Genomic DNA, 26,295 nt, shown 5'->3' with positions numbered 1-26,295 from the left:
GGGAAAGAGCAAGTATGGCAGATCATAGGAAGTGCTTCACTTTCACTCTCACTCCAGCAAATTCTAAAACTGAGTTACATGTTCCCACCAGGGACTTTTGGAAGTGCAGATCACCTCAGTACTTATGCCAAAATCTGTCCAGTCTTTTGGTTGTATGAAACTTATTCTCTGGAATCAGCAGATGGCATTAAGTTATGTCGCTGGACTCCCACATAATCGACCACAGTTCAAGTCCCAGACTCGGCAACTTAAAACTCAAACCAGGCACATGAGCGTGCATATCTAAAATCCAGAGAGAAGAAAGGAGAAGAAGGGATTATGGCATGGCCAATCCCCCTGGGTGGTGATTTCTCGCTTTCTGTCTCTCTGTCTCTGTCTCTCTAATGAGTACACGTGCCCTATAAGAAAAATCTCTCTAATATAAAGAACCATGGTCTCTGGCAGACACCAGAACAAGAGTTCCATGAGAAACATGATGCCTGAATTCTTGAATATCCATAATATTGGTTGTCATCATCTATTTTTTTCTATGTCATCATGTATTTTTTGTTTTTTCTATGCAAAAATGCATCATGACTTTTCTAACAACTTAATAGTCTGCAGTCACTACACATAAATATCAATATGGCTGTACATAAAATCTATGGATCACATTTTATTTGCTTTAAAAGTTATTCATTGTAATTTTGGGATCAGCATGGCCAGCAGTTGGCATAATGGCTATGTCCCTGGAATCTCATGTAGTTGACCACGGTTCAAGCCCCAGACCCGGTGGCTTAAACTCATGCGGGGCATGTGTGCGTGTGTGCCCAAGATCCCGAAAGGAGAATGGAGAAGAAGGGATTGCAGTGTGGCCATCCCCCCTGGGGTGCGATTTCTTGCTTTCTGTCTCTCTGTTTCTCTCTGTCTTTCTGGTGAGCACACACACCCTATAGCAAAAATCTCTCAAAAGAAAAAGTTACTCATTGTAGTTTGGCATAAAGTTTTGGCATCACAAAGTATGCTGAAAAATATTTTTTCTATTCTAAGCCTCTAATTGATTGAATGTGTAAGTTTTTTCCCCCTTTGAAATTCAATGGCTTTATTAGAATTTGTTTGGTTTTGGCCCTCCAGAATATAGTTTTTTCTAAGTGTTCAATGTCCTTTCAGGATAAACATTCAAATTCTTTTATTTAATGAAAATTTTTTGGGAAAGTGTAATCCTCAGTATTAATGGTTTTGTTTTATTTCATTGCTTTAGTTTTCTTCCTCAGAGATTTTTATTACAAGTGTGTTAGAACTTCTTTACCTGACTCATGTATAGGTTCCCCAACTTAGAATGGTTCAACTTATGATTTGTAGACTTTTTCTTTCTTTCTCTCTTTTTTCCTGTAGGGTATGTGCATTTGCCAGAGAAACAGAGAAAGGGGGGAAGTGAGAGGCACCCGCCAGGAGGGATAGCTACGCCACAATCCCTTCTCCTCCAGTCACCTCTTGGGATTTTGGGCACATATACACATATGCCCCGCCTGTTTTTTCAAGCCACCTAGTCTGGGACTCAAACTATGCAGCCATCATGTGGGATCCTGCTGCCCTAACCACATCACTGGCTGGCTGATTCTTAAACTTTCTGAGGGTGCAAAAGCAATGCACATTCAAATAAAAATCATAACCTCATCATTAATCAAAGGACTTAGGACTTAAAATAGTTTAAACTGGGGACTAGTAGATGGTTATGTTGCTAGACTCCCACATAGCTGTGTCCTGGACTCGATGACTTCAAACTTATGCTGGGCATGTATGCGTGTGTGCCCAATCAAGATTCTGAGAGGAGAATGGATGAGAAGGGATTGTGGCATGGCCATTTCCCCTGGGGGGGGGTGATTTCTCACTTTTTGTCTCTTTGTCTCTCTGACAATCGCACATACCATATAGCAAAAAATCTCTCTTAGAAAACGTTTCAACTTGTGACTTTTTTTGACATGATACTTTTAATTTACGAGTTGACTTACAAAGGCTCTAACCCCTTTGTAAGTGGAGGAGAATCTGAATATCAATCACTTTCTCTTAAATTCTTTTTTACCTCTACATTAACTACTTACTGATTTAAAAAATATATATACTCCTTTCATCTACCAGTTCTCTGAAAGCAATCATTATTCATTATATTTGTTTGCTCGTGAATGTTATTTACATTAATATGTATTTATGCATTTTTGGTACAGAAAGTAACAACTTTTGCTAATAATTCTGAAATCAAGCAGGGTTTCTCAAGATCAACTTTTTTTTTTTTTTGTAGTTTTTGCTATGTGGTGCGTTGTGCTTTTTTTGTAGTTTTTGCTATGTGGTGCGTTGTGCTTGTTGGAGAGAGGCAAAGAATGAAAGAAAGAGAAAGTGAGAACTCACTCCCCAGGAGGGATGGGATTGATATTCAGGTGCTCCTCAACTTACAAAGGAGTTATATCCTTTGTAAGTCAACTCATTGTAAGTTAAAAATATCATGTCAAAAAAAATCACAAGTAGAAACTTTTTTTTTTGAGAGATTTTTGCTATATGGTATGTGCACTTGCTGGAGAGACAGAGAGAGACAGAGAGACAGAAAGTGAGAAATCACCCCCCAAGGGGAATGGCCATGCCACAATCCATTCTCCTCTCAGGATTTTAGGCATGTATGCACATATGCTGGGCATGTTTTTTAAACTACCAGTCTGGGATTTGAACCAATGTGTCGGCCATATGGGATTCAGCCACCTTAAACCATCATACCTGTCTACTAGCCTTGAAATCAACTTTTTAAAATAAATGCTTTATATTAGAATGGATTAAGGTTTACATAAAAGTTAAGATCTTATAAAGAGTTCCCATATAACTTATACCTAATATCCTCTATTACTAACATCTTGCATTAATATAGGACATTTCTCACAATTAATAGAGCAAAACTGTCCTATTATTATTCATTGAAATCAATACTTTTAAAAAGATGTCCTTAGTTTTTTACTTATGTCTTTTTTTTCAGTATCCCATCTAAAATACTACATTACATTCAGTCATCACATCTCCTTTAGGTTCCTTCTGGCTGTGACAATCCCCCTGACTTTCCCTGTTTCTGATGAATTGAACAGTTTTGAGGAGAACTACTCAATCAGTCCTGTAGAATATTTTTCAGTGGAGATTTGTCTGATATTATTCTCATGACTAGACTACATTACAGGTTTTAGGGAAGAAGATCACATATATAAAGTGCCATTTTCATCACATCATTTCATTAAATACTTCACTTCTGATATTGACCTTCATGACTTGGGTGAAGTAGGGTATGTAAGATTCCTCCACTGTAGACTACTTTTCCCATTCCCCCCCTTTCATATAGTACCCTTCTGAAGGAAGTCACTATGTGAAGCCCATATTTAAGGAATGAAGAGTAATACTCAACCTCCTAAAGGGCAAAGAACCTATACCACAAATTATTTAGAATTTTTCTGCATAGGAGATTTCTCTTCTCCACACATATTTTATTCATGTAAGTATGGACTCATGGAAATTGTTTTAGACTTTAGTCACAGCTCAGTAGCAATTTATTTATTTGGTTGCTCAAATTGTTCCAGCTTTGGCCATTAAGAGCTTTTACAGTTTGCTCATATGTCCCTTTGACATATTCCCCAAATTAAAGGGTTCATGTCTTACTTTGAGTGTTTACTTTATGGTACAACATATTTCATGTCCCATTCCTAGATGCCTTAATGCTTTGTTATGAGAGAATGATATCAAAAACCATGGTGCTAGGCATATTCATTGCTAGTGCACTGTTACTGCCTCTAGGCCCTCTTGTTGACAGAGGAAGAAAATATTTCTTCATATGCTAGCCCCTGTATTGTCAGTATTTTTGTATTTTGACAATCTTACACATACAGCAGTATCTCACTACTGTTTGATTTGCATTACCCTAAAGAAAAATGATGTTGAATATATTTTCATATGCTTATTTGCTATGTGTATATCTTTGATGAAGTGCCTGCTTGAGATTTTGGGTTTTTTTTCCCCCATTTCTTTCCTTTTTAGGTAGAGAAGGTGCCCTTATTTTCACACTGTGTAGTTTTAAAAGTTATTTGTATATTTATAAATCAATCTTTTATTTGATATACATTTTGCAAATATTTTCTCCTAGTCTGTGGCATGTCTTTTCATTTTCTTGACAGTACCCTCTGCAAAGTAGAAATGTTTAAAGTCTAATTTATTAATTTTTTCCTTTTGTGGACCAGGCTTTGGCCATTGTATCAAAAAACTCATTCTAAAACTCAAGGTCATGTAGATTTTCCTTCATCTTTTCTTCTAGAAGTTTTATAGTTTTACATTCTTCATTTAGGTTTATGGGTTAAATTTTGTAAAAGATGTAAGGTCTATGCCCAGGTTCATTTTTCTACATATGGACAGTCAATTGTCTCAGCACCATTTCTTGAATGTTCTTTTTCCATTGAATTATCTTTGCACCTTTGTCAAAAGTCAGTAGACTATATTTGTATGGGTCTATTTCTGGGCTCTTCATTCTGTTCCATGATTTATGTTTTTATTATTTCACAAATGCCATTTTATCTTGGTTACTGTAACTTTATAGTAAGTCTTGAAATTGGACAGTTAATTCCTATAAATCTGTTTCTTTTCTGCAGTATTGCATTAGTACTGTTTATTATGAAATGACTTTTTTTTTAAAAAAAGTTTTGTCATAGGGCACATAAGCTTGCCAAAGAGAGAGAAAGAGAAAAAGAGAAGGAAAATAAGAAATCATCCCCTGGAAGGGATGGTCATGCCACTATTCCTTGTCTTTCATTCTCCTCTCAGGATTTTGGGCATGCATGCACACGTGCTCAGAATGATTTTCACATCGCCAGGTCTGGGACTCAAACTGCAGTCGACCATTGGCCACCTTAACCACTGGAACCACCTGCTGGCCCCTGAAATGACTTTTCGAAAATTCATTTTTAAGTTCTTCACTCCTCCTTCCAGATCCCACTTTTCTCTAATCATCTAATTTTCAAGTTTTGTTTCATTTTTAAGTTTTGCCATAGAACACATGTACTCACTGGAGAGAGACAGAGAGAGAGAGAAAGTAAGAAATCACCTTTGGGTGGGATGACCACATTGCAATCCCTTCTACTCTGTTCTCCTTTTGGGATTTTGGGCAAGCATGCACACATGCCCAGAGTGAATCTCAAGGCACAGGCTCTGGGACTTGAACTGTGGTTGGCCATGTGGGAGTTCAGCACTTCAACAACTGCACCAGCTGGTCCCTAATTTTAAGTTTTTAAATTCAGATTTATGTTGTTATTTTATAATATATAAAATCCTAAATTCTTATACCTGATTTCAAACTATCCTATTATAGTTTCCATTTATTTTGTGGGGATCTCTTTCTATATGTTTTCATTGTTTCTAGGGAGGTTATTATGCTTCTAATTCATTTTCATTTTTCTTTAAAAACAAAACAAAACAAAAAAGTCTTATGGGGCTGGCCCCATGGCCTAGTGGATGAAGGAGCCAGATTCTATGTGGACAACTATGTGATCTGAATCCCAGCCTTGGTGACTACTTGAAAAATATGCTGAACACATGTGCATACATGACCCAAATCCCAACAGGATGGAAAATGGAGGGAAAAGGACTGTGATTTGATGCTACTCCAGTGGGGGGTAGTTTCTTCCTCTTCCCCTCTCTCTGTCTATGTCTCTCTCTGGCAAGCACATGTGCTCCTAGAAAACGAAAACCAATTTAAAAAAAAAAAAAAAAAAAAAAACACCTTTGTAGGAACTTCGTCCAGAATCTTCTGGTTGTACATTTTTTTAGGTAAATTAAATTTCTCTGTAGTTTTGGAAGCAAGGGTGGGAAATGACCATACTTTTGGCACCAAGACTCTAGAGTTCACGCTTATTTATTTTGTGCAAATAATAAAAAACATAGCCTCAGATTTTCTAAGATCTGACTCTTTCAATGAATTCTAATATTTTTGTTGAAGTATTCTTTCCATTTTGACTCTGTTCTTATCAACTTCTGTCAGGTTTTTACTTACCATTGCTAGGTCTTTCTTAGAAAAAGAGCCTTTTCTGTTTGTTTGTTTGTTTGTTTGTTTGTTTAAAGAGTTTCTAGAGCCAAGAATGCTGAGTATTATCAACAATTATTACATCATGGTCCCTTTGTACTTAGCAGGAATTCCTAAGAGAATGCGTTTCCATTTTTGGCAGCTTTTCTCAGATTGAGCAGTTTTTCTTAAGGAGTACAGATCAGTAACTTCGGGATCTCCTATTCTCAAGGCCGAAGAAATTCAACTGCCTTCCCTCTGCTTTCTCCCACACAGATAAGATATCGTTAATATCTAAAAACTATCTATTGGGGGGTTATTGGGATACTCTGCCAACTAATTTTGTCTCAGATGTTTTCTGTGTCTTGGGCTTTGCTGTCCTAGTTGTTCAGTATGTCTGTATCAAGGGGTGTTTCTAATATTAAACTAACCTTGCCTTGCTCAAGGTTATTAATATTTTCATGTATTCCTTATTTTCATGTATCACTGAATTCACATTGCTAGTATTTTGTTAGAAAATTTGTATAACTATTCACAAACTACATTGGTTTATATATTTTTTGAAATGTCCTTATTGAGTTTTGCTATCAAGAATATGCTGGCCACATGACAAATGTACTTTTTTTCTAAAAAATTAGTTTATGTTCAATTCATATTTATTCTCTCAGATGTTTGTAGAATCCACTGGTGAAGCCATCTTATCCTGGGTTTTTCTTAATGGAATACTTTAAATAAAGACAATTTCTCTGATATAGGAAAAACTCCCTTTCCTTCTTGTTTCTATTTTCAATTTTATTTAACCTTTAAAATCACTGCAATTAAGATATTCAACATCTGCTTCCCATTATTTTAATGTTTGTAATATCCATAGTTATGTCTCCTTTTTTACCCTTCATGTTGGTAAATCAATCTTCTTGCCAATGTCTATAATTCTATCAATTGTTTCAAGAACAAATGTTTGGCATTTTAGAGTTTTCTAATATATTCATTTCTATAATATGTACTTTTATCTTAACAATTTATTTTCTACTTTGTCGTTCTTACCTTAACTTCATTTTCCAAGCTTACTTATTTCTTGCATGAGAGAGAGAAAGACAGGGATCACAAACAGGGTCCCATGTCATGATCCATCCCCAATCCTAGCCAGTTCAGATTATAGATATGCCCCAGCCCCTGCATGCTCAGGGAGGTGGACACTTTAGTCATGATATTTCCTTCTTTTAAAATATATACTACATATTAATATACTGTAAGTTGAATAATATAGCTTAATGACTATACATTTTCCTTTGAGTATGGCTTTGGCTGCAACCCATAAACTGTGATGTACTATATATTTATTATAATAACACTCAGAAAACCATATACTCCAATTTCCACTGGGATGTGGTCTTTAAGTGGAAGGTTACTTATATTACTCAATTGTCAATTACTTTGGAATTCTTAGGACCAGCAGATGGTGTGATGGTTGCATCGCTGGACTCGAATCAACCATGGTTCGAGTCCCAGACCTGACAGCTTGAAACTTATGCCAGGCACATATGTGTGCATGCCCAAAGTCCTGAGAGAAGAATGGAGAAGAAGGGACTGTGGTATAGTCATCTCCCTGGAGGTGATTTCTTACTTTTAGTCTCTGTCTTTCTCTGACTCTCTGGCAGGCACATATGCCCTAAGTGAAAAATCTCTAAAAAAAAAAAAAAAAAAAAATTGGAATTCTCTACTTATTGTTTTCTTATTGCTTTCTTGATTATCTCTGCTGCCAGAGAACATGCTCCATAGAGTTCAATTTGATTTTTGTTGAGACTTACATTCTAGACCAGTATTTGATAAATGTTTCATATGTAAGTAAGTCAGGAATGAGGGCTAGAAATAGCACAACCTGTCAGCAACTTCTTCAGTTGTTAATAGTAAATATATTTTCTCATTCTACATTCCTCCGTCTGTTGGGGACAGACTAAATAAACAAAACCAGATTAAGAGTAGTCAAGATGAATGTCACATATACACCCTTTTGTGTCACACACTGAAAGGCCTTAAGTGAGAGTGCCTATTTAGCTGTGCATACTAGTCTAGCTAACTCTTCCGACTTTCCTCCTGACCAAGCACATCTTCAGTTCACTTGCAACAAAAGGCTGAGACTGTCTAGCTGTTAACTAAGCCTGTTTCCTCTACTTCTCTGAGCACCAAGGTCTATCTTTTCTGCCCTCCCCTACAAGTTTCCTGTGGTGATGTGACTGAGTTCTAGCCCAAGTACATAATACTGGAAGGGATCTTCTTCCAGGACACACCCATGGAAATCTTCCAAGTGCAATTCTTTATGATATTTTCTCTTCTATTGGTTGATGCAGACAAGCATTGGTAACTTTGAAGCAAAGACTTAAAGAGTGACTTAAAGTCAAAGCATAGAAGGAGCTTTGGTCCCTGAGTTTCTACTTAGAGGTGAGGTGCCTTATCAGGAACACTCATACTAGATTTTACATGAATGAGAAGTAAACTTCTACTGTGTTAAGTCACTGAGATTTGAGGGTTTACCTGGTACAGCAGTTAGCATTACCCACCTAATTCTCCAAAGTAGAGAAATTGCCAGGTTTATTCTGCAATTGTAATCCCTTCTGTTCCCCAGACATTCCTGGTATTTTGGCCTTGTTCACCAAGCCAAAGAAAAGAGCCTTTTGCCAGAATATTTCATTGATATTCCCTGGAGTTAAATGGGTATGTGAGAGGCTATTTGCAAGGCCATTGCTAAAGATCACACTTCATCTAATGTCTGTAGCACAGGAGTATGAAAGGAGTGGAGTTTTGATGTCAGACAGATGTAGCTTTGAATCTTGGCTACCCCCTTGACAATTCTTTGGCTTAATCTCCCTGGGCCTCTGTTTCTTCATCTGCAAAATGAGGGTAATAACACCTCATAGGAATTTTGTAGGGCTAAAAGAACAGATAGCATGTAAAACACTGGCATAATTCCTGGTATGTCCAAAAACTCAATCAGTTCATTCCAAACAGCCATGAAATTAACAAATTGAGGATTTTTTTTTTAACCCTTCTAATCAGAAGAGTAGCAAGAGGTGGCCTCTTCGAAAAGGGCTATATATTAATCTTTCTGTGTAATGAATATTTCACATAAAGAAATCAGATTTAACAAATACTTTTATGTTTTCTTTGGCCTAAATAAGGAAAAGAACTTAAGTTGTAAGACACCTGAAAATAAACATGTAAACAGGGACAACAATCACTATTTTTATAACTCTTTTCCCTTGTAAGAAATAAATGTCATATTTTTAAAGCAATGACAGCAGAACATATGCTGAGGTTTGACCCCGAAGGAGAACAATAAATGAAACAGTTCATAGACAAGGAAGGAGTAAAGCATCTTGCTAAATAATACTAATCAACATGAGGGGAAGATCTTCCTTCTCATTGTAGCCCCAGAAGGAATAATTCCACAGGAAAAGATTGGTGTATACACAAACTAACCAGTTGGTGGCAGACACGCCAACTTACTCGAGCCCATCTGTAAATAAGATGGGGCAACAGGACAAGCAAACAGAGCACAGTTCTTCTAGGTAAGCTGGCAGAGCAGTGAGCTGGTGCAGCCTCATCCCCCAACTGCAGAAGGGCTGAAATGTCAGGGCAACCAGGATACAGAGGGAAGCACTGAAGACAGCCGCCCACCAGCATGACTAAGAGCTCCTGAGGACAAGCCCTGCTCAGAAGGCAGAAAGCAAATATCCAGATGTTCAGAGCTGCCAGTTGTGATTAACTGAGGGAAGGTGAAGTTGCCCACTTAAACATCTAAGCAGCCCCCCTCATCAAAGTGACCCAAGAATTTTCTGCAAAAGCATTCATCAACAAAATAAATGGAGGTTCCATCCGTCTCCCATCCCCACTCTTTTTTCTCTCTCTGATTGAGTCAGAACAGTGGCCTATTTTTAAACCACTGGCAATGTATTCTCTCGTGGAAACGTGTGGGCTTCCTGATATAGGCTGATGCTCACTCAGAGGAGACACCAGGCCACTGGAGGCTGTGCCCACTCACCTGTCCTTCCTCTCTCACAGGAGTGGGGCTGAGGAATCTCAGGAAGAAGAGGGCCTGAGGAGCGAGTTTGCTACCCATGCAGAAGAACAGGGCGTCTCTAACTCTGGTTGCCATGACAGGGACAACTAAAACTTCCCTCCTCTTTGAAAAGGAAAGCTGAGGATTGGGTGAAAACCAGCTCTGTGAATAGATACTGAGAGGGAGCTCAAGCCTGAGAAGAAGAAAAACAAATCCTAGATATCAATTCTAGCATTTTCTAAAGAAAAGGAGTTTAAGTGGATCTTGGTATCTCATTAATATTCAACAAATTATGTCTTAAATACAATAGTGAGTATTTTATTAAACATTGAAGACTTCTTTTTAACAAGGTCAAAAGGCCAATTTACACACAAAAAACACATCTCAGGAAAGGAGGATGTACTTACAATCGCTCCAGCTGTTTCAGATCCTGGAAGGCGCCTCTCTCGATGACACTGACCTGGTTGTCTTCCAGATGCCTAGAACCACAGAGACAGCAATGGTCAAGGACAAAGTTGGGCTCAGGGAGCCTACACTGGGCCTCAAATCAAGCAGGGATGGCCCCCAGCCTGACCCCTCCCATGACCCCCCAGGCCCCTCCAACAGGGATCATTGTGGTAGGACAAGATAGCTCACATCTCAGTGTGGTGTCACGGTAACCAGGGTTTCACCGCCTGCACACTTCTACCTGACAGATTGGTTTCCATGCCTCTATTTTAAGAATGTTCTCAGCAAATGTCCCCCCAAGCACTGCAGGATATTGCACAGAAAAGGAAGAGGTAAAAGCTGCTCCTTATAAAAACCACACATATATTCTGCGTCTCTTCTCTCAGAGCTCCCTCCTCCAAGGATTCAAAAATACTTCATTGAAAAGGGCCTTTCCTGCTCACCCTGGTAGAAGGGTAAAGCGATTGTGAGACAGCTGGCTGTGGCTAAGAAAGTCTGGGCCTTGGGACCTTCTCTCATGCAGGGCCTGGCAAATCCCAACCTCATGATGATGGTCCAACTTCCCTACCCCCAGCCACAAGCTTTGCTTACCCCCTAAGTCCTCCAAGCAGGTGATTAAAAATCCTAAACACTTTGTGTAAGTGAGTTTGATTTGTGCATGTGGCATATTCTAAGAACTGAGCATACAATGAAGTATTTGTTTCCCTAACTTATAAAAAATGGCAGCTTAAAATGGATTAACTGAAGAGTAGGAAAGGGGCATGAGGAAGCTGCACAGCCTCCATCTGGAGCTGACCTTGGGCTGGAAATGACGTAGACTGCACTTGGTAGTGGAAAGGGACTTAAGAGATGCAGTTATGATTGAAGGACATTTCTTTGCAAGGTGGTCAGGAAGGGCTATGGGTTCCTCTAGGTCAGGTAGGAGGAGAGGTGCCCTCAAGTTCTTGAAGATGGCAGGAGGAGGAGAAAAGTGGACTTGGGATGCTGGTCTTAATTTCAAATGACCCTTTCATCTCAGTCCTCTATTCCTAAGCATTTCATAACCTCCTGAACTTCTCAGGCTTAAAACTTGGGCCTGTGTGCTTGCTTTTCATATCCTCCTTCCCCACTATGCCTAGGGGGTAAGAAGGTAGAACTTCTGCTCATCATCATACCCCATCCCAGACAGCTGCCTAGCACAGCAGCCACTGAACAAATGCTTAAAAAAATTAATGGAAACCTGAAAATACCTTGGGGTACAGCACCTACTGATTTTGTATCAAGGAAAAGACGAGTCTAGGACTCATGAAGTTTCTGACTACCAGGGTGGGCATTTTGTTTGGGCTCAATGATGTTTTATATTTTTGTGAATTCACTGCGAAGAGTTAAAAATCAGGATATTGGGAACCAGCAGTTAGCGTAATGGCTATGTCGCTGGACTCCCACGTAGTTGACCGCGGTTCGTGTCCCGGACCCGGTGGCTTAAAACTCATGCCGGGCACATGTGCGTGCGTGCCCAAGATCCCGAGAGGAGAATGGAGGAGAAGGGATTGCGGTGTGACCATCCCCCCTGGGGGTGATCTTTCGCTTTCTGTCTCTATGTCTCTCTCTGTTTGTGTGGCGAGCGCATGCGCCCTACAGCGAAAAACCTCTCCAAAACAAACAAACAAACAAAATCAGGATATTATACACATACACAGAGAGAGAGAGAGAATTCCTTTTTAAAAAAATTTTATTTAACTTTATTTATTTACTTTTTTTTTTTTTTAATTTGACCAGAGAGGGACAAAGTGAGAGAGAGACAGAGACAGAGAGAGAGAGCAAATCACCAGGTCTGGGACTTGACCTGGGAGTCACAGCGCCTTTAACTACCACAGCACCTGCCAGCCCCTATTCCTTTTGAAAAATGAGATCTCAGGGACCAGCAATTAGCATAATGGCTATGTCCCTGGACTCCCAGGTAGTCGACCGCAGTTAGAGTCCCGGACCTGGTGGCTTAAACTCACCCAGGCGCGTGTGCGTGCGTGCCCAAGATCCCGAGAGGAGAATGGAGGAGAAGGGATTGCGGCGTGGCCATCCCCCCTGGGGGTGATTTCTCGCTTTTTGTCTCTCTGTTTCTCTCTGTCTGTCTGGCAAGCACACGCGTCCTATAGCAAAAACTTCTCCAAAAAAAAAGAAAGAAAGAAAGAAAAATGAGATTTCATGTTTATCAGTTGGTCCCAAACTGAGTATTGGTTAGTTCAGGGTACCGGACTCCCTAGTTTGCCACAGTCCTTCATCCACTCTGATTCTCATACTTACGTTACTTCTGGCCCTCATAGGCTGCCCTCATAGTTTTCTCACTTAATAGATATGGAAACAATTGAACAGAAAGGGTAAGAGACTTGCCTAAGGAGAAATTATCTGTATGTAAAGTCATAACAGCTTAGGGTCAGCATGTGGCATAGTACTTAAGGCACTGAATTCCCACATGGTAAACCGCAGTTAAAGTCCCAGACCCAGTGACTTGAAACTCACACTGGGTCCGTGTGCATGCGTGCTCAAAATCCTGAGAGGAAAATGGAGGAGAAGGGATTGCAGCGTGGCCATCCCCCCAGGAGTTGATTTCTCGTTTTCTGTATCTGTCTCTACGAGAGTGCACATGCTCTATAGCAAAAGTCTGTCTCAAAAAAAATTAATTAATTAATTAAAATAAAGTAAAATCATATAGCTAATGGGGTGGCTCCTCTAAGTCCCAGTCTGGTGTGTTTTCCAGATTTGGTATAGAATCCCCATTCTGACTTTTCACTAGCTGATAGTGTAAGACCAGGCAAGTTAGTCAATCAATCCCCCTGAGCCTCAGTTTCCTCATTTGTAAAATAGAGAAAATAAAACATTGCATAAATTTTCTCATTTGTAAAATAGAGAAAATAAAACATTGCATAATTTTATGGGAATAAATTAAGCAAATTACCAAGCTCAGAATCTGAAGTACAATTAGAGACTTAATAAATATTTTTTCCCTTCTCTTCTCTTGTTTTCCATTCTGCCATATGGCAAGAAGGGCCTCAGAATGCTAATAGACTCATACTAGTACATCTTGCTAAACAAGGAGCCAGTTCAATACTAGTGACTGAGGTTTGCTCAGCTAGATTTTGACTATCAATCATCCATCTGTCACAAAACTTGCCATCATCATTATCTCCCAATTATAACAAGGACCAACTTTAGGGTAGCTGAGTCTCACACTCCCCTGGGGTTTCTGAAGGAGCCTGACTTGCAGATTCTTAAGATGAATCTTAGTTCTGTACTAATTCATGTAACACTGCTAGCTTCTTTCAAAAAAGGGAGTAGATGAAGTGCAAATATATCTGGATAAGCTATCTTCCCTTCTCTGCCTTGCTCAGGCTATGAAAGAATGACTTTTTATGAAAAAAAGGAGTTTTTTTGCCATAGGATATGTGCACTTGTCAGAGAGCGAGAAAGAGAGACAGAGACAGAAAGCAAGAAATCACCCCCCAGATGGATGACCATGCCACAATCCCTTCTCCTTCATTCTCCTCTCAGGATTTTGAGCATGCATGTACATGTACCTGGTATAAGATTCAAGCTGCCTAGTCCAGGACTTGAACACAGTCAAACACATGGGAGTCCAGCAATGTAACCACTGTGCCATCTACTGGGCCTGGAAAACTGACTTTTACTGGTTTCATCTAGGAGCTTCTTTGATGCCGGTCCTATAGCACAGCAGTTAAGCAATGCACAGGGGAAGCCAGATCCCACACAGCTGACCAGGTTTGAATTCCAGCCCCAGTGACTTGAGAAAATCTGCCAAGCATGTGCTCATGTGCTCAGGGTCCTGACAAGATGGAAAAAGGACTGTAGTATTACCAGTCCCTGCTGGGGGAGAGAGCCCTCACTCTGTCTCCCTCCCTCTCTCTGTGTGTCTAGTGCTCACACATGTGCCAGGGCAGTTTTTAAAAAGAAGCTTCTTTGACCTCTGGCCTCCTATTGGGTTCAACCAATGGGAGTCACCAGAAGGAGAGCAGAGAATGGGACAAGAACACAGTTAGGGATTTGCTCCCTTCCCTCCCTACCAAGTCAGTTCAGGTTGACTGTGTTCTTCTACCTAAGAACACAGGTCCTATCAGCTGGGCTTTGGGAACCATTCTCTGTCACTACTCACATCCAGGGGTCAGTGATGGCTTTCTGTTGACACTAGCGGCTGGGAACGGCACCACCACTTCTTGGTTTCTCTTACCCCTACCTGCACTTTGGTAAACTCTCCACATAGCTCTCTTCATCTTCCCTGAGTGCCACCTCTTTCCTATCAAGACCCTGATGGGCAAAGCAAGTAGGGCCCTCTGGGATCTACTTGCTGGATCTATCAGAGTCCAGCCTTGTACGTGGCACTTAAAGGCTCTAAATAATCACTACTTGATGCATAAAAGAATCAGTGAATGAAGGGGCTATGACCCTCCCATCTAGACTTCTAGGCTACGAGGCAAGCCAGAAACATGCAGGAGAGCCATTGATACCCCCTCATTTAACCGACCAGATGCAGGAAGACAGGCAATCCAGGAAGGGCGGGACACTTCGGGAGCACTGCCTGTGGCTGGTGTCTACTCTGAGTTAAAGGACATGGACTGTGTTCATTTTCAGCTCTTTGGCATTACGGTTTCTTTAGTTTTAGCACTGGATCAGAATCAGAGGTCACCCCCACATGATGATGGCTGAGGCAGAGTTTAACTCTCTTATTAATCCCATTTGGGTAAGAGCTGGCTCCCACACTGTGTGTGCAGCAGAGTTCTCAGACTACTGAGAAAGGGAACTCAACCGATCCCACCAGAAGAGACCTTGTCCGACTCCCACCCCATGGGAGAATGAGCTGTCATGAGCGGTTCTTATGTTTTCTTCTGAATGAATTTCATTCAGGAACACCGCCCCAGAGTGAGATTGAAGTTCCCCAATCTCTATTGTATCTTCTCTGGCCCATTCACCTGCACCATATTAACAGTTGCAATCTCAAATTATTCACGATGATTGTCTCCTTTCTGGCTTTTCTGTAAATTGTAAATAAGAAACAGATACGGAGAAAGTGCCAAGTTGTGATGAGAGCTTTTTGGAAAAGATAGTTGTCTAGGTTACTTAGCTAAAAAAAGAAAAAAAGAAAAAAGATTGAGGGAAAATATGGTTAAATGTCCACTTTATTGGTGCTAGTTAGAAAGCATTTCAGTAGTTCTACCTAGCAGATTCTTTCACAGTAATAAAAGGCCACTTGAATAGGATTGTCTTTGAGTTGATAATAAAGATAATGAAACACAATATATCAACAGAGTCTATAAAGTAGGGGCAAAGGAAGGCTTTTTGGCACTGCTTATCAAAATGAGAAGAATGCACCAATTAACTGAAAAGATAAACTGCAGTCAAAGGAATCCTGTAGACCATCCAGGGGATATTAATATGATCTTTTGTGATTATGTTAAACTTTATATTTGTAGAAAGCAGATATGAAAATTGGAATTTTTACGTCTTTCTGAAGTAATTATAAGAAAATCAAAGTGTTGTTTTTGACTTTGTTAGAAAATGAAGAATTAGGTAAAATTTCTGACTTGTATGAGAGGAAATAACTCACAGGTACAGGAGGAAGAAATGGGGAAAAAAAGAAGAGAGAAGATAAATGAATGTCAGTTTTTCACCTGGCAAGTGGGCAGGATTGAAAAGTTACTGCCTATATTTCTTCAATAAAGATCGCCCTTGGGCCATATGGTGGTACAATGATAATGCCACCGAGCCTACATGGGAAAGTCTCTTCTACACATTCCAGGGCCTCCCTGTAATGCCAGGAGTGTACATGCCCATGATCTGGGGCTGCTAAGGCTACTGTGAAGGACATAACGGATTACAAAGATTATCCTGCTGGGGTACCTCTCTCTGTCTCTCTCTCACAGAAGAAATGAACAAAACTATTTTTTAAAAAATCACCCTAAAACTTGGGGCCAGCAGATGGCATAGTGGTTATTTCACTGGACTCCGACATGGCTGAGCATGGTTCGAGTCCCAGACTCAGCGGCTTAAAACTCACACTGGGTATGAGTGCATGTATGCCCAAGATCCCAGGAAGAGAACAGAGAAAAGACTGTGGCATGGCCATCTTCCCTTGAGGATGATTTCTCACTTTCCCTCTCACTGTCTATCTCTCTCTCTCTCTGGTACGCACACACTCCCTAAGGCAAAAACCTCTAAAATAATAAATGAATAAATATCACCCTAAATCTGAACTATAGAATTATTCCACCCTTTCTTAATTCTCAATTCTGATCTATGCATACTTTGTTGGAGCTTCCAGCCACTTGACAGACCCATGGGTGGTGAGGACAGAAGAAAGACTTGGTACAGGGTGGGTCTTTCCTCTGCAGGTGGTTTTGAAAAGAGTATTTGAGGCCAAGGATGGGAGAACACAGAGGATGGATGGAAGGGCATCTAGCTGGAGGCCCAGCATTCATATCCTTGAAGCACCACACACTGGTGCTCAGAAAAACTCAGGTAAGACCCTGTGTATTGGTGCTGCATTTACAAGATGGGTAGGCCATTACTGCCTTGGTTTTCTACGCTTTCCATGATGCAAATATAAGCAGCATTGCATAGAGTTAGAAAAGCACACACACAAAGTAGCCTGGGTTCTACTGTAGTTCTAGCTACCTTCCATTATCTGCAATGTGGAGTTAGGACTACTTAACCTAGTTGTGCTGCTCTTTCCTTTGCTGCAAACAGGAGTCTATAATAATGCCGACCTCTTATGTTACCCCTACATAACAAACACTCCACTTGGTCCATGGAAAGTACCATGTACTTGTTGTTATCATCATCATTACTGCTAACACTTCTCAATCAGGAAAACAACATTATAAAAGCAATGCATCTCAAGTGGTAGTGAGAATAACCAAAGTATTATATGTGTAACTAGGAGAATTAAGATTTCAACTATTCATTCCCTTTATTACAGAGAATACTGAGGCCCTACAAGGTGCAGTGATTGGCCCAAGGTTACGTGGGCAGTTAATTCTGAGTCAGGATCAGAACTTGGTACTTCCTGTCCTGAGTACAAAATTCTTTCTATTATACAAGACTATTAGTAAAAAGAAGGTGGTGGCTGTAGGTACCAAAACTTTAGCATTATTTCTAGTAACAATTTTTTAGCCAAGTTCCATGACACAAAGCACAAGGCAGTGGCCAAAGCACCCAGGTCTGTAGGCACACGAATGGGTCAAAAGCAACCAGTGTGTAAAGATTTAAAGAGGATCCTTTCACCCATCTTGTACCTCGAAATGTCTTAGACTTTCCGTTGGACAAGCATCACTCATAGACTTAAGGATGGGTAAAAGTGTTCAATATTCAGCAACGAAAACTGATATTTCTTGCTCCCCTATCACATCAATGCCCATCTCAAATTTTGCTACCAGTGTAAGCAGTTCTGGGTGTTCAGCAAGGGTTCTGACACTGTCTGACTTTCTCCCTCCCTCCTCTTCTACTCTTCATTAAATAACAAGATAACTTTGTCCTGATTGCTCTCTTAATGCTCAGACTGGAGAAGAAATTATAATCTCCATGGAAGGAAAGTGTGGTAAGTCAATCTGACATTGCTGTCATCCCAGAAGCTCGGCATAATGATCTATTCATTTATAGCCTTCTGTTTTCCTTGTTACTAGAACTGAGTTCTTCCATTGATCTAGACTGGTCAGCAGCATCCAGACAGAATGTGACACCTGTAAGTACTTGCATACAGTAATGAAGGATTTTCTGTGACAGAATGGTGAATGCCTATTGTTTGGTGCTTCAGGGTGTGATGTGAGGGCAGTGGAACATTTCTACAAGGCTGAAAAGCTGAAAATGAAATGCACTGGAAAATTATCTGCTACTTACAAGACTCGGAGGTTCTTGAGCCCAGCGAAGTCCATCTTAGTGATCCTGGTGATATTATTTCTGTCCAGGTCACTGCAATGGAAAGTAAATTTGGGTTAGATTTTTGCAAGTTACACTTATGGTTTATTCAACCCAGACTGGCTTGGACTGGAGGGACGTTACTTGTCAAGGAGAAGGCAATTCCAATGATTAATGATATCCCTTGAGTAATGCCCAACTAACCTTAAGGATATTGTATGGAATAAGTTATTCATTATGTATGTAGCAGAGCTCTGTTATACTTAACTGCATGGCTTCTGTGGCCCCTTCTTCAGGTAACAAATTTTTCTTTGGAAGTCTCCCCTCCCCCAGTTCTTAGATCATGCCATATAAGTAAGGCTGACCCCTCCCCAGCTCCAGGGAAGAGCACTCACTCCAGAGTGGGCATATAAGCATCTTCAGTCCCTCTGACCACAGAAATTGTTTCAGGCACATGTATAACGACTCAAATTCCCAGCAGCTCTCTCTCCACTTTGGTTTCTAAGCTGCTCAGGGTTGTCAGAAGCCATCATGCCACCACAGAAAGGCTTTCCAGGACCAAAAGATGAAAGGAGACTGACATGAGTGTGTGGATTCACTCATGCCTGAAGTGAGATACTTCCGTATTTTGCAATAACGTGGGCCTGTTACCCCTTTATTTTAGTTTATAACAGTTTAAGTTAGATTTTTTGTCACTTGAAACCAAAAGAACTTTAACCAACTTTGGTACATAGCTAGATATAAAATGAACCTCTCTGTGTTTGTTTGTTGTTTGCTTTCTAGGCTTTTTTCCATAGGACACATGTGCCTACTAATGAGACAGAGAAAGACAGAGAGAGGGGGGAAGTAATAAATCACCCCCCAGGGGAAATGGCCATGCCACAATCCCTACTAGTCCATTCTCCTTTAGGGGTTTTGGGCATGCACACATATACACCAGGCATTTTTTTTCAAGCTGCAGGGTCTGTGACTCAACCCACACAGTTGGCCATGTGAGATCCAGCATTTTAACGACCATACCACCTGCTGGCATCAAAATTTATCTATTTTCGGGAACCAGCAGTTAGCGTAATGGCTATGTCGCTGGACTCCCACGTAGTTGACCACGGTTCGTGTCCCGGACCCGATGGCTTAAAACTCACACCGGGCGTGTGTGTGTGCGTGCCCAAGATCCCGAGAGGAGAATGGAGGAGAAGGGATTGCGGCGTGACCATCCCCCCTGGGGGGTGATTTCTCGCTTTCTGTCTCTATGTCTCTCTCTGTCTGTCTGGCGAGCGCATGTGCCCTACAGTGAAAATCTCTCAAAAAAAAAAAAATTGTCTATTTTCTTAGCTAGTTTTCAAACTCCCTGAAGGCAAAGACCATATCGCATTTAACTTCATAGCCCAACATAGTACAGTATGTGACTGACATAGTAGAGTTAATTATCGCTAGTCTCATACATTAATAACTATGGCAGCTGCATGGATTACTCCTATTTCAATTAATAGACTTAAGTTCCTGAAAATGGGCCCAAGGAGAAGAATCTGCCATGGAAATGCTGGAAGTCTTATGTTAATATTATTTAAGGAGGTGCTGGAAGTCATATGTTGATGGTATTCGGATAAGGGTGGAGAAAGAACCACACATGGTAGAAAACCAGGGTTAGGCAAAACCAAAGACAGGAATTAATGAACATATGCACAGTTATATATATATATATACACACCATGTTCACCAAAATAATCTAAGAATACTAGGCACAAAAACAGGGACCATGAATATGTTATGAATGTCAACGTATGCTGAGCAAATCCCTACATGTTATGCCGTCCTTATGAGAAATTTTCATGGTTTCAATGCAGATCTGTACACCGGTTTTGCTAACTCTGAAACATACATACATTTTAAAAATTTGTCAGAGGGCATGTGTGCTTGCTGGAGAGAGAGGAGAGAAAAAGTGAGAAAGTAACCCCTCCCCCATGGGGCACGGTCACAACGCAATCCCTTCTCCATTCTCTTTCTGGGCACACGTGCACATACACTTGGCATGTTTCTCAAGCTGCCAGGTCCAGGGCTTGAAGCAGTTGGTCATGTAGGATCTAGCTGTTTAACTACCATGCCACGTACTAGCCTAGAATATTTATATATTAAGTGGCCATGTTCCAATGACAGGTCTCCACCACTGAATCCTCTCTTCTTTGGATTTTTCTTAATTGGGTCCTAAATTTTCTATCCCACAATTATGCCTCAGAAAGACTTGTAAGTTCTATTGCTGCATAAAAGGAACAGGGAACAGGGAACAATTTTCAGATACTAGCACTTTGTATGAGAAAAAACATCAAGTTTGTGGAAAGATTATTATCCTGATGTCAGAAATAATACAGAATTCAGCCAGCCATGGTGGCATAGCAGTAATGCAGCACTTTGCTAAAGTCACGAGGGAAGGTCCTGGTTCACATCCCAAGGGCTCCCTGAGCACACCAGGGGCCTGTGTGAGCACCAGTGATTCTGGCTGGCTAAGGCTGGAGTGGACTGTGGTCTGAAGACACTGTTGCATGCCTGTGGGTGTTGAAGTTGGGAAGAAATAAATAAAACTTATAAGAAAAAAAAAAAAGAAATAGTGCTGAAATAAAAATCAAGTGAGTTGTTGAGCAGCCTCCTTTCTCATCAGTTTTCCGTAACCTGAGACAGCCATCTGTGTGGTTTCTGAACTAGCCTATGAGGGCCAAGAGCAGGATCTATACTTCTCAGACTGTGTGAATGCTGGTAAAGGAAGAGCAGGAGACCACAAGGAAATGAAGGGCTGCCCGCGGGGACTGCAGACCAGCAGACACACAGGACTCTGCGGGCGCTCCTAATCATGGCAAGCACTCTTCTTGTCTCCCATCTGAACTGGGATGGATGCTTGGGGACCTTGAAAACTGCGAATATGACAATGCAACTAAGGATTTAATTACCAGGACACAGCGTGGTGCCTCAGCAACTTGTGCTAGTGGCTGCAGCACTAATATTTTCAATTAATATTTATTATGTGAAGGGGCACACGATGTGCTGTTGAAATGCCGAAGACGCGACAGGGTGGGTTGAGGGTGGGGGTGGTACCATGGTCGGCCCAGGCACAGAGACAGTGCTTGGGAACCCGAGCTTCAGAGGCAAGCGTCCTGAGTTTGAACCCCTGCCCTGTACTTACTGAGTGGCCTGAGGGCAGTGCACTCCATCTCTGAAGCTCAGTTTCTCCATTTACAAAATGACAAGGACAATCTTGACCTCAAGAGTTTTCATGAGGTTAAATGAAATGGTGCATACACAGCATTTAGCCAACACTTGGTACTACTCAGCCATGGCTGCTATTATGCTGCGATTAGTTCAAGTGCTCCTCTCCCCCAGCCTCCACTCTGAAATCTTGGTTTCCCAAGAGAAGTTGACTATTCCGTTCCCCAAAGCTGGTGACTCAGAAGAGTCCCTGGATACGTAAGAGACTTTTTATTGGTGTGCTATCTCCCTACAGGTGAAAAGAGGGGTACCTTTCATGGCCAATAAATTGAGTGACAGCACCAAGAGCTACCCCTCGCACTGTCTCTCCCTCACAGCATTCCTGTGACACCAATTTCCATGGTATCTGGGTGCAGAGTGATGCAGAGAGCCGGGGGGTGGGGGGTGGGGTGGGGGGAGGAGCTCTCTCCTTCAACTGAACTCAGCTGTCTGTCTCTGTCCCCACATCACATTGCCAGGGAGAAGGCCGGGGAACACATGACTTTGAAGTGATGAAAGTCTGGTTAAAAGTCTGTCCAAACTCCCTCCCCTCAGCCTCAGCTGAGTTTGCACACGTTACTTAAGCTCTCTGAGCCTTCATGCTCTGTAACCCTTATCTACTTGCAAGGACCACAGAACCATGAGGAACACATAGCCTAGGCTTTAAACATTCCTGACTATACATAGAAGTTAAAACTGATACTGAGGAGAGGCTGCTCTGCCCATCTGCAAGCTCTGTTGTTCTGCTCAGGCTCCTCTGGATTTGGGCAAAACTTCACCCTTCTCTCTGTGGGAATTGGAATATGTTGGCCCAGGAAGAGTTTGCAACCATTAGCGAGCAATGTGGTCCCATGTAGGGCATTCGTAAATGGGGCAGCAATGACAGTGCCTAGATGTGGGGAAGGAGTGTGTGGAGGTTTCAAAAGAAATCTGCAGTTTCTTTCCTGAACACACTTGCCATCAAGAAGTAAGAGTGTGTGCCTATGTCCTTGGAACCTGAGTAGGCCTCTGAGATAGCCTGGAAAACCCAGATCACAGCAGATGCTGCAGAACTTCTGAGGTTAGGTTAGGGGAGGCAATAACAGGGTCTCTCTATCTCCCCATCTCTCTCTCAGCACTTGCATCAGAGCCTTGCGCTGCCATTATAAAAACAAACAAACAAAAAACAGACCCAAAAGCTCCATGTTGCTGAGACGATGAGAAAAGATCAGAGAAAGAATGAGAGACGGAAGAGAAAATGGAGGAAGAAAGGAAGAAAAAAAGGGAAGAGGAGGAGGAAGGAGGGAGAGGAGAAAGAGAGAGAAGATGCCAGAGGCGCCCGGGCCTGGCTCCAGTCTGGCCTGGAAACCAGATACATTAAGTGCAGACACTCCTGAGACTCTAGACTCAGCCACTACCTGACTATACCTTAGAAATCCTGAGCCCACCTAACCCACTCTTGAAATCCTGACCCACAGGGATAATACTAAAAGTTTCTGAAGTACTTAAGAGTTTTGCACATTGGGCCAACTGGTAGTGTGATGGTTGAGGCAGCTAGATCCCACATAGCTGACTGCAGTTCGAGCCCTGAACCAGGTAGCTTAGAAAATACAGCAGGGATCAGCAGATGGCCTAATGGTTACATAGCTGGACTACCACATATTCGACTGTGGTTCGAGTCCTGGACCCAGCAGATTAAACTCACACCATGCCAGTATGCATGCATGCCCAAGATCCTGAGAGGAGAATGAAGGAGAAGGAACTGCAACGTGGCCATCCCCCTTGGGGGATAATTTATCCCTTCCTGTCTCTCTGGTGAACATCCTATAGAAAAAAATCTCCCTAAAAAAAAAAAAAAAAGAAGAAGAAGAAGAAAGAAAACACACTGGATGCGTTTGTGTGCATGCCCAAGATCTCAACAGGAGAATGGAGAAGGGATTGCTGTATGGCCATCTCCTCAGGGGATGCTTTCTCATTTTTCTCATCCCCCCCACCCCCCGCCTTCTCCCATAAGTACATATGCCCTATAGCAAATGACAAAAATAAAAAATAAATAAAAAAGAATGTTGTGTGTTAAGGGATGATTCATTTTGGAACAATAGAGTAGTAGAAAGGAGGAGAAAGCCATCTTCTGAATACTTAGTTTACCATTAACAATGGAACCCCATTCTCATATCTCTCAATGGCAAATCCTTTTGAGACTTGCCTGCCACCCTTGAGACCTCCAACACTATTAAATAAGACCCAGGAAGACTTACAAAGGCCAAAAGCACCCATGTCATTCTGGAAATGAAGTGAGATCTGGCCCTTTTCTCAGGCTAGAAAGAGTAAAACACTGCATACTTCGGAATCCTCCCCCATCCCAAGTGAGGCTAAGGATATCACAGGAATCACTATGGTATTACATTACGAACTACAATAATGATTACCATTCACTGATTCTTTTTTTTTTTTTTGGAGAGGTTTTCTCTATAGGGTGCGTGCGCTCGCCAGACAGACAGAGAGAGACAGAGAGACAGAAAGCGAGAAATCTCTCCCCCAGGGGGGGATGGTCACACCGCAATCCCTTCTCCATTCTCCTCTCAGGATCTTGGGCACGCACGCACGCACGCCCAGCATGAGTTTTAAGCCACCAGGTACGGGACACGAACCACGGTAGACTACGTGGGAGTCCAGCACATAGCCATTATACTAACTGCTGGTTCCCCCATTCACTGACTCTTGTGGCAGACTGGCAAATCGTCCACCAACCATTATTCCTGTCTTGAGCACACAGGAAGACTACATTTCACAGCTTTCCTTGCATATAAGTGCAACTGTGTGACTAAGTGCTCATCAATATTACATGGGCAAAAGTAATATATGCTTTCTTCAGGCTGGAGCTATAAAACTTCTATGTCAATCCACATTCTTTCTCTTTCCTCATCTTGGCTGGATTCAGTAGCTAGTGGAGAACTCCAAGGCAAATAGAAGTTCCGAGTCTGAATTCCTAAATGACCAGAGACTTCTCCATTTTTGCTTCCACATTTACACACATTAGATTCAGACATGTTCAAGAAGTAACTCATGGGAACCAGCAGTTAGCGTAATGGCTATGTCACTGGACTCCCATGTGGTTGACTGTGGTTCGCGTCCTGGACCCGGTGGCTTAAAACTCACACCGGGCGCATGTGCGTGCGTGCCCAAGATCCTGAGAGGAGAATGGAGGAGAAGGGATTGCGGCATGACCATCCTCCCTGGGGGGTGATTTCTCGCTTTCTGTCTCTCTGTCTCTCTCTGTCTGTCTGGCGAGCGCACGCGCCCTATAGCGAAAACCTCTCCAAAAAAAAAAAAAAAAAAAAAGTAACTCATGAGCCACTGAAATTTGGGAACTATCTATTATAGATTTCTATGTTGACAAATGCCGTATCTTTGAGTCAGTAGTCTTCTATCTTTTTTTGCAACAGTTCTAAAAGGTAGGTATTCTTATTTTTTAAGAGAGATTTTTGCTATAGGGTGCGTGCACTTGCCAAAAAGACAGAGAGACAGAAATCACCTCCTCTGCAGGGATGGCCACGCTGCAATCCCTTCTCCTCCATTCTCCTCTTGGGATTTTGGGCACACACGCACATATGCCCAGCGTGAGTTTTAAGTCGCCAGGTCTAGGATTTGAACCATAGTCGACTACATGGGAGTCTGGCAATGTAACTATTACACCATCTGCTGAACTCCTGGAGGTATTATTATTATTTTCCTTCAACAGATAAAGATACTGCAGATCAGCCTTCATAAGAACTGACATTTCTCAGCCTGTACTATGTAGCAGGCCCTGTACCTAGGCCCTTGTGTTCATTATCTCTAATCTAGACCACAATCATATGTGGCAAGTACTACCATTACTCCATTTTCACATGAGGAGGCTGACGCTTGGCCTGCCCCACTCTCATCCTAGCTTCACCAATAAAGAAACTTGCCACAAGGGCCCACACCAGTGAGTGACCAGGCTAGGATTTGAACTCAGATTCTCTGAATGCAGAAGACACGCTTTTACCCAAAAGCCTCCACATCATGCTGCCCATCTACCACTACAGTGGTAGGCCATTTCTACTGTGTCAGATTATCTATCGAACCAAACAAACAAAAAAAAAGGCATACATAAATGCACAAATACATAAATAGTACAGGAGAGAATGTCCATGCCCATGTCCTAAAGAAAGCAAAATGCAAAGGCACGCTCCTAGTAACATGGCTGCTCCACAATCCAGTCAAGATGGCACTCTTCCTGTTTGGACAGTGGGAGTGCTGAGCCCCTCTGCGAACTGAAGGGGAAAATGCTTTCTTGCTGTTTTGGCCCATGTCTGGTTTCCACTATGTTGCTTATCATCTGCCATGTTGCCTCCATAAACAGGCATCGCCATAGTAACCTCCTGCATTATTTTTTTCCACCCAAATCAGTGAATCATAAAGTTATGCTGACTTGGAGCTTTGTGGTATTTTCACATCTGTTTGACCCCTTGGGTGGGGCAGCGAGGAAGAGGAATTCAGAACAACAATGGAAAAAATGAGACAAAAATGACATTTTCTAGGACAAACCGCTGTCCTTATCTTGGCACATGTATATTCATACCCTTCCTTGTATTCATTCTGC

At 41.7% G+C, this 26,295-nt stretch overlaps 1 protein-coding gene across 5 annotated transcripts in view; it reads right to left on the bottom strand.

The window, feature by feature from the left end:
* SLIT3 (slit guidance ligand 3) overlaps nucleotides 1–26,295 on the bottom strand; it is a 782,476-nt gene that overhangs the window by 594,594 nt on the left and 161,587 nt on the right. For all 5 annotated transcript variants that reach the window (XR_003549377.1, XM_027771828.1, XM_006148363.3 and 2 more), the window contains exons 2-3: nucleotides 18,438–18,509; nucleotides 10,517–10,588 (exon numbers count right to left, since the gene is read on the bottom strand). Coding sequence is in view for 4 of the 5 variants with exons in the window: in XM_006148363.3 (XP_006148425.1) it covers nucleotides 10,517–10,588; nucleotides 18,438–18,509 (144 nt within the window). In the remaining variant the exon portion in view is untranslated. The remainder of the gene's footprint in view (nucleotides 1–10,516; nucleotides 10,589–18,437; nucleotides 18,510–26,295) is intronic.

This window comes from Tupaia chinensis, unplaced genomic scaffold, assembly GCF_000334495.1.
Source record: "Tupaia chinensis unplaced genomic scaffold, TupChi_1.0 Scaffold000234_1, whole genome shotgun sequence".
NCBI lineage: Eukaryota > Metazoa > Chordata > Mammalia > Scandentia > Tupaiidae > Tupaia > Tupaia belangeri.
This window is presented reverse-complemented; position numbering and strand designations above follow the sequence as displayed.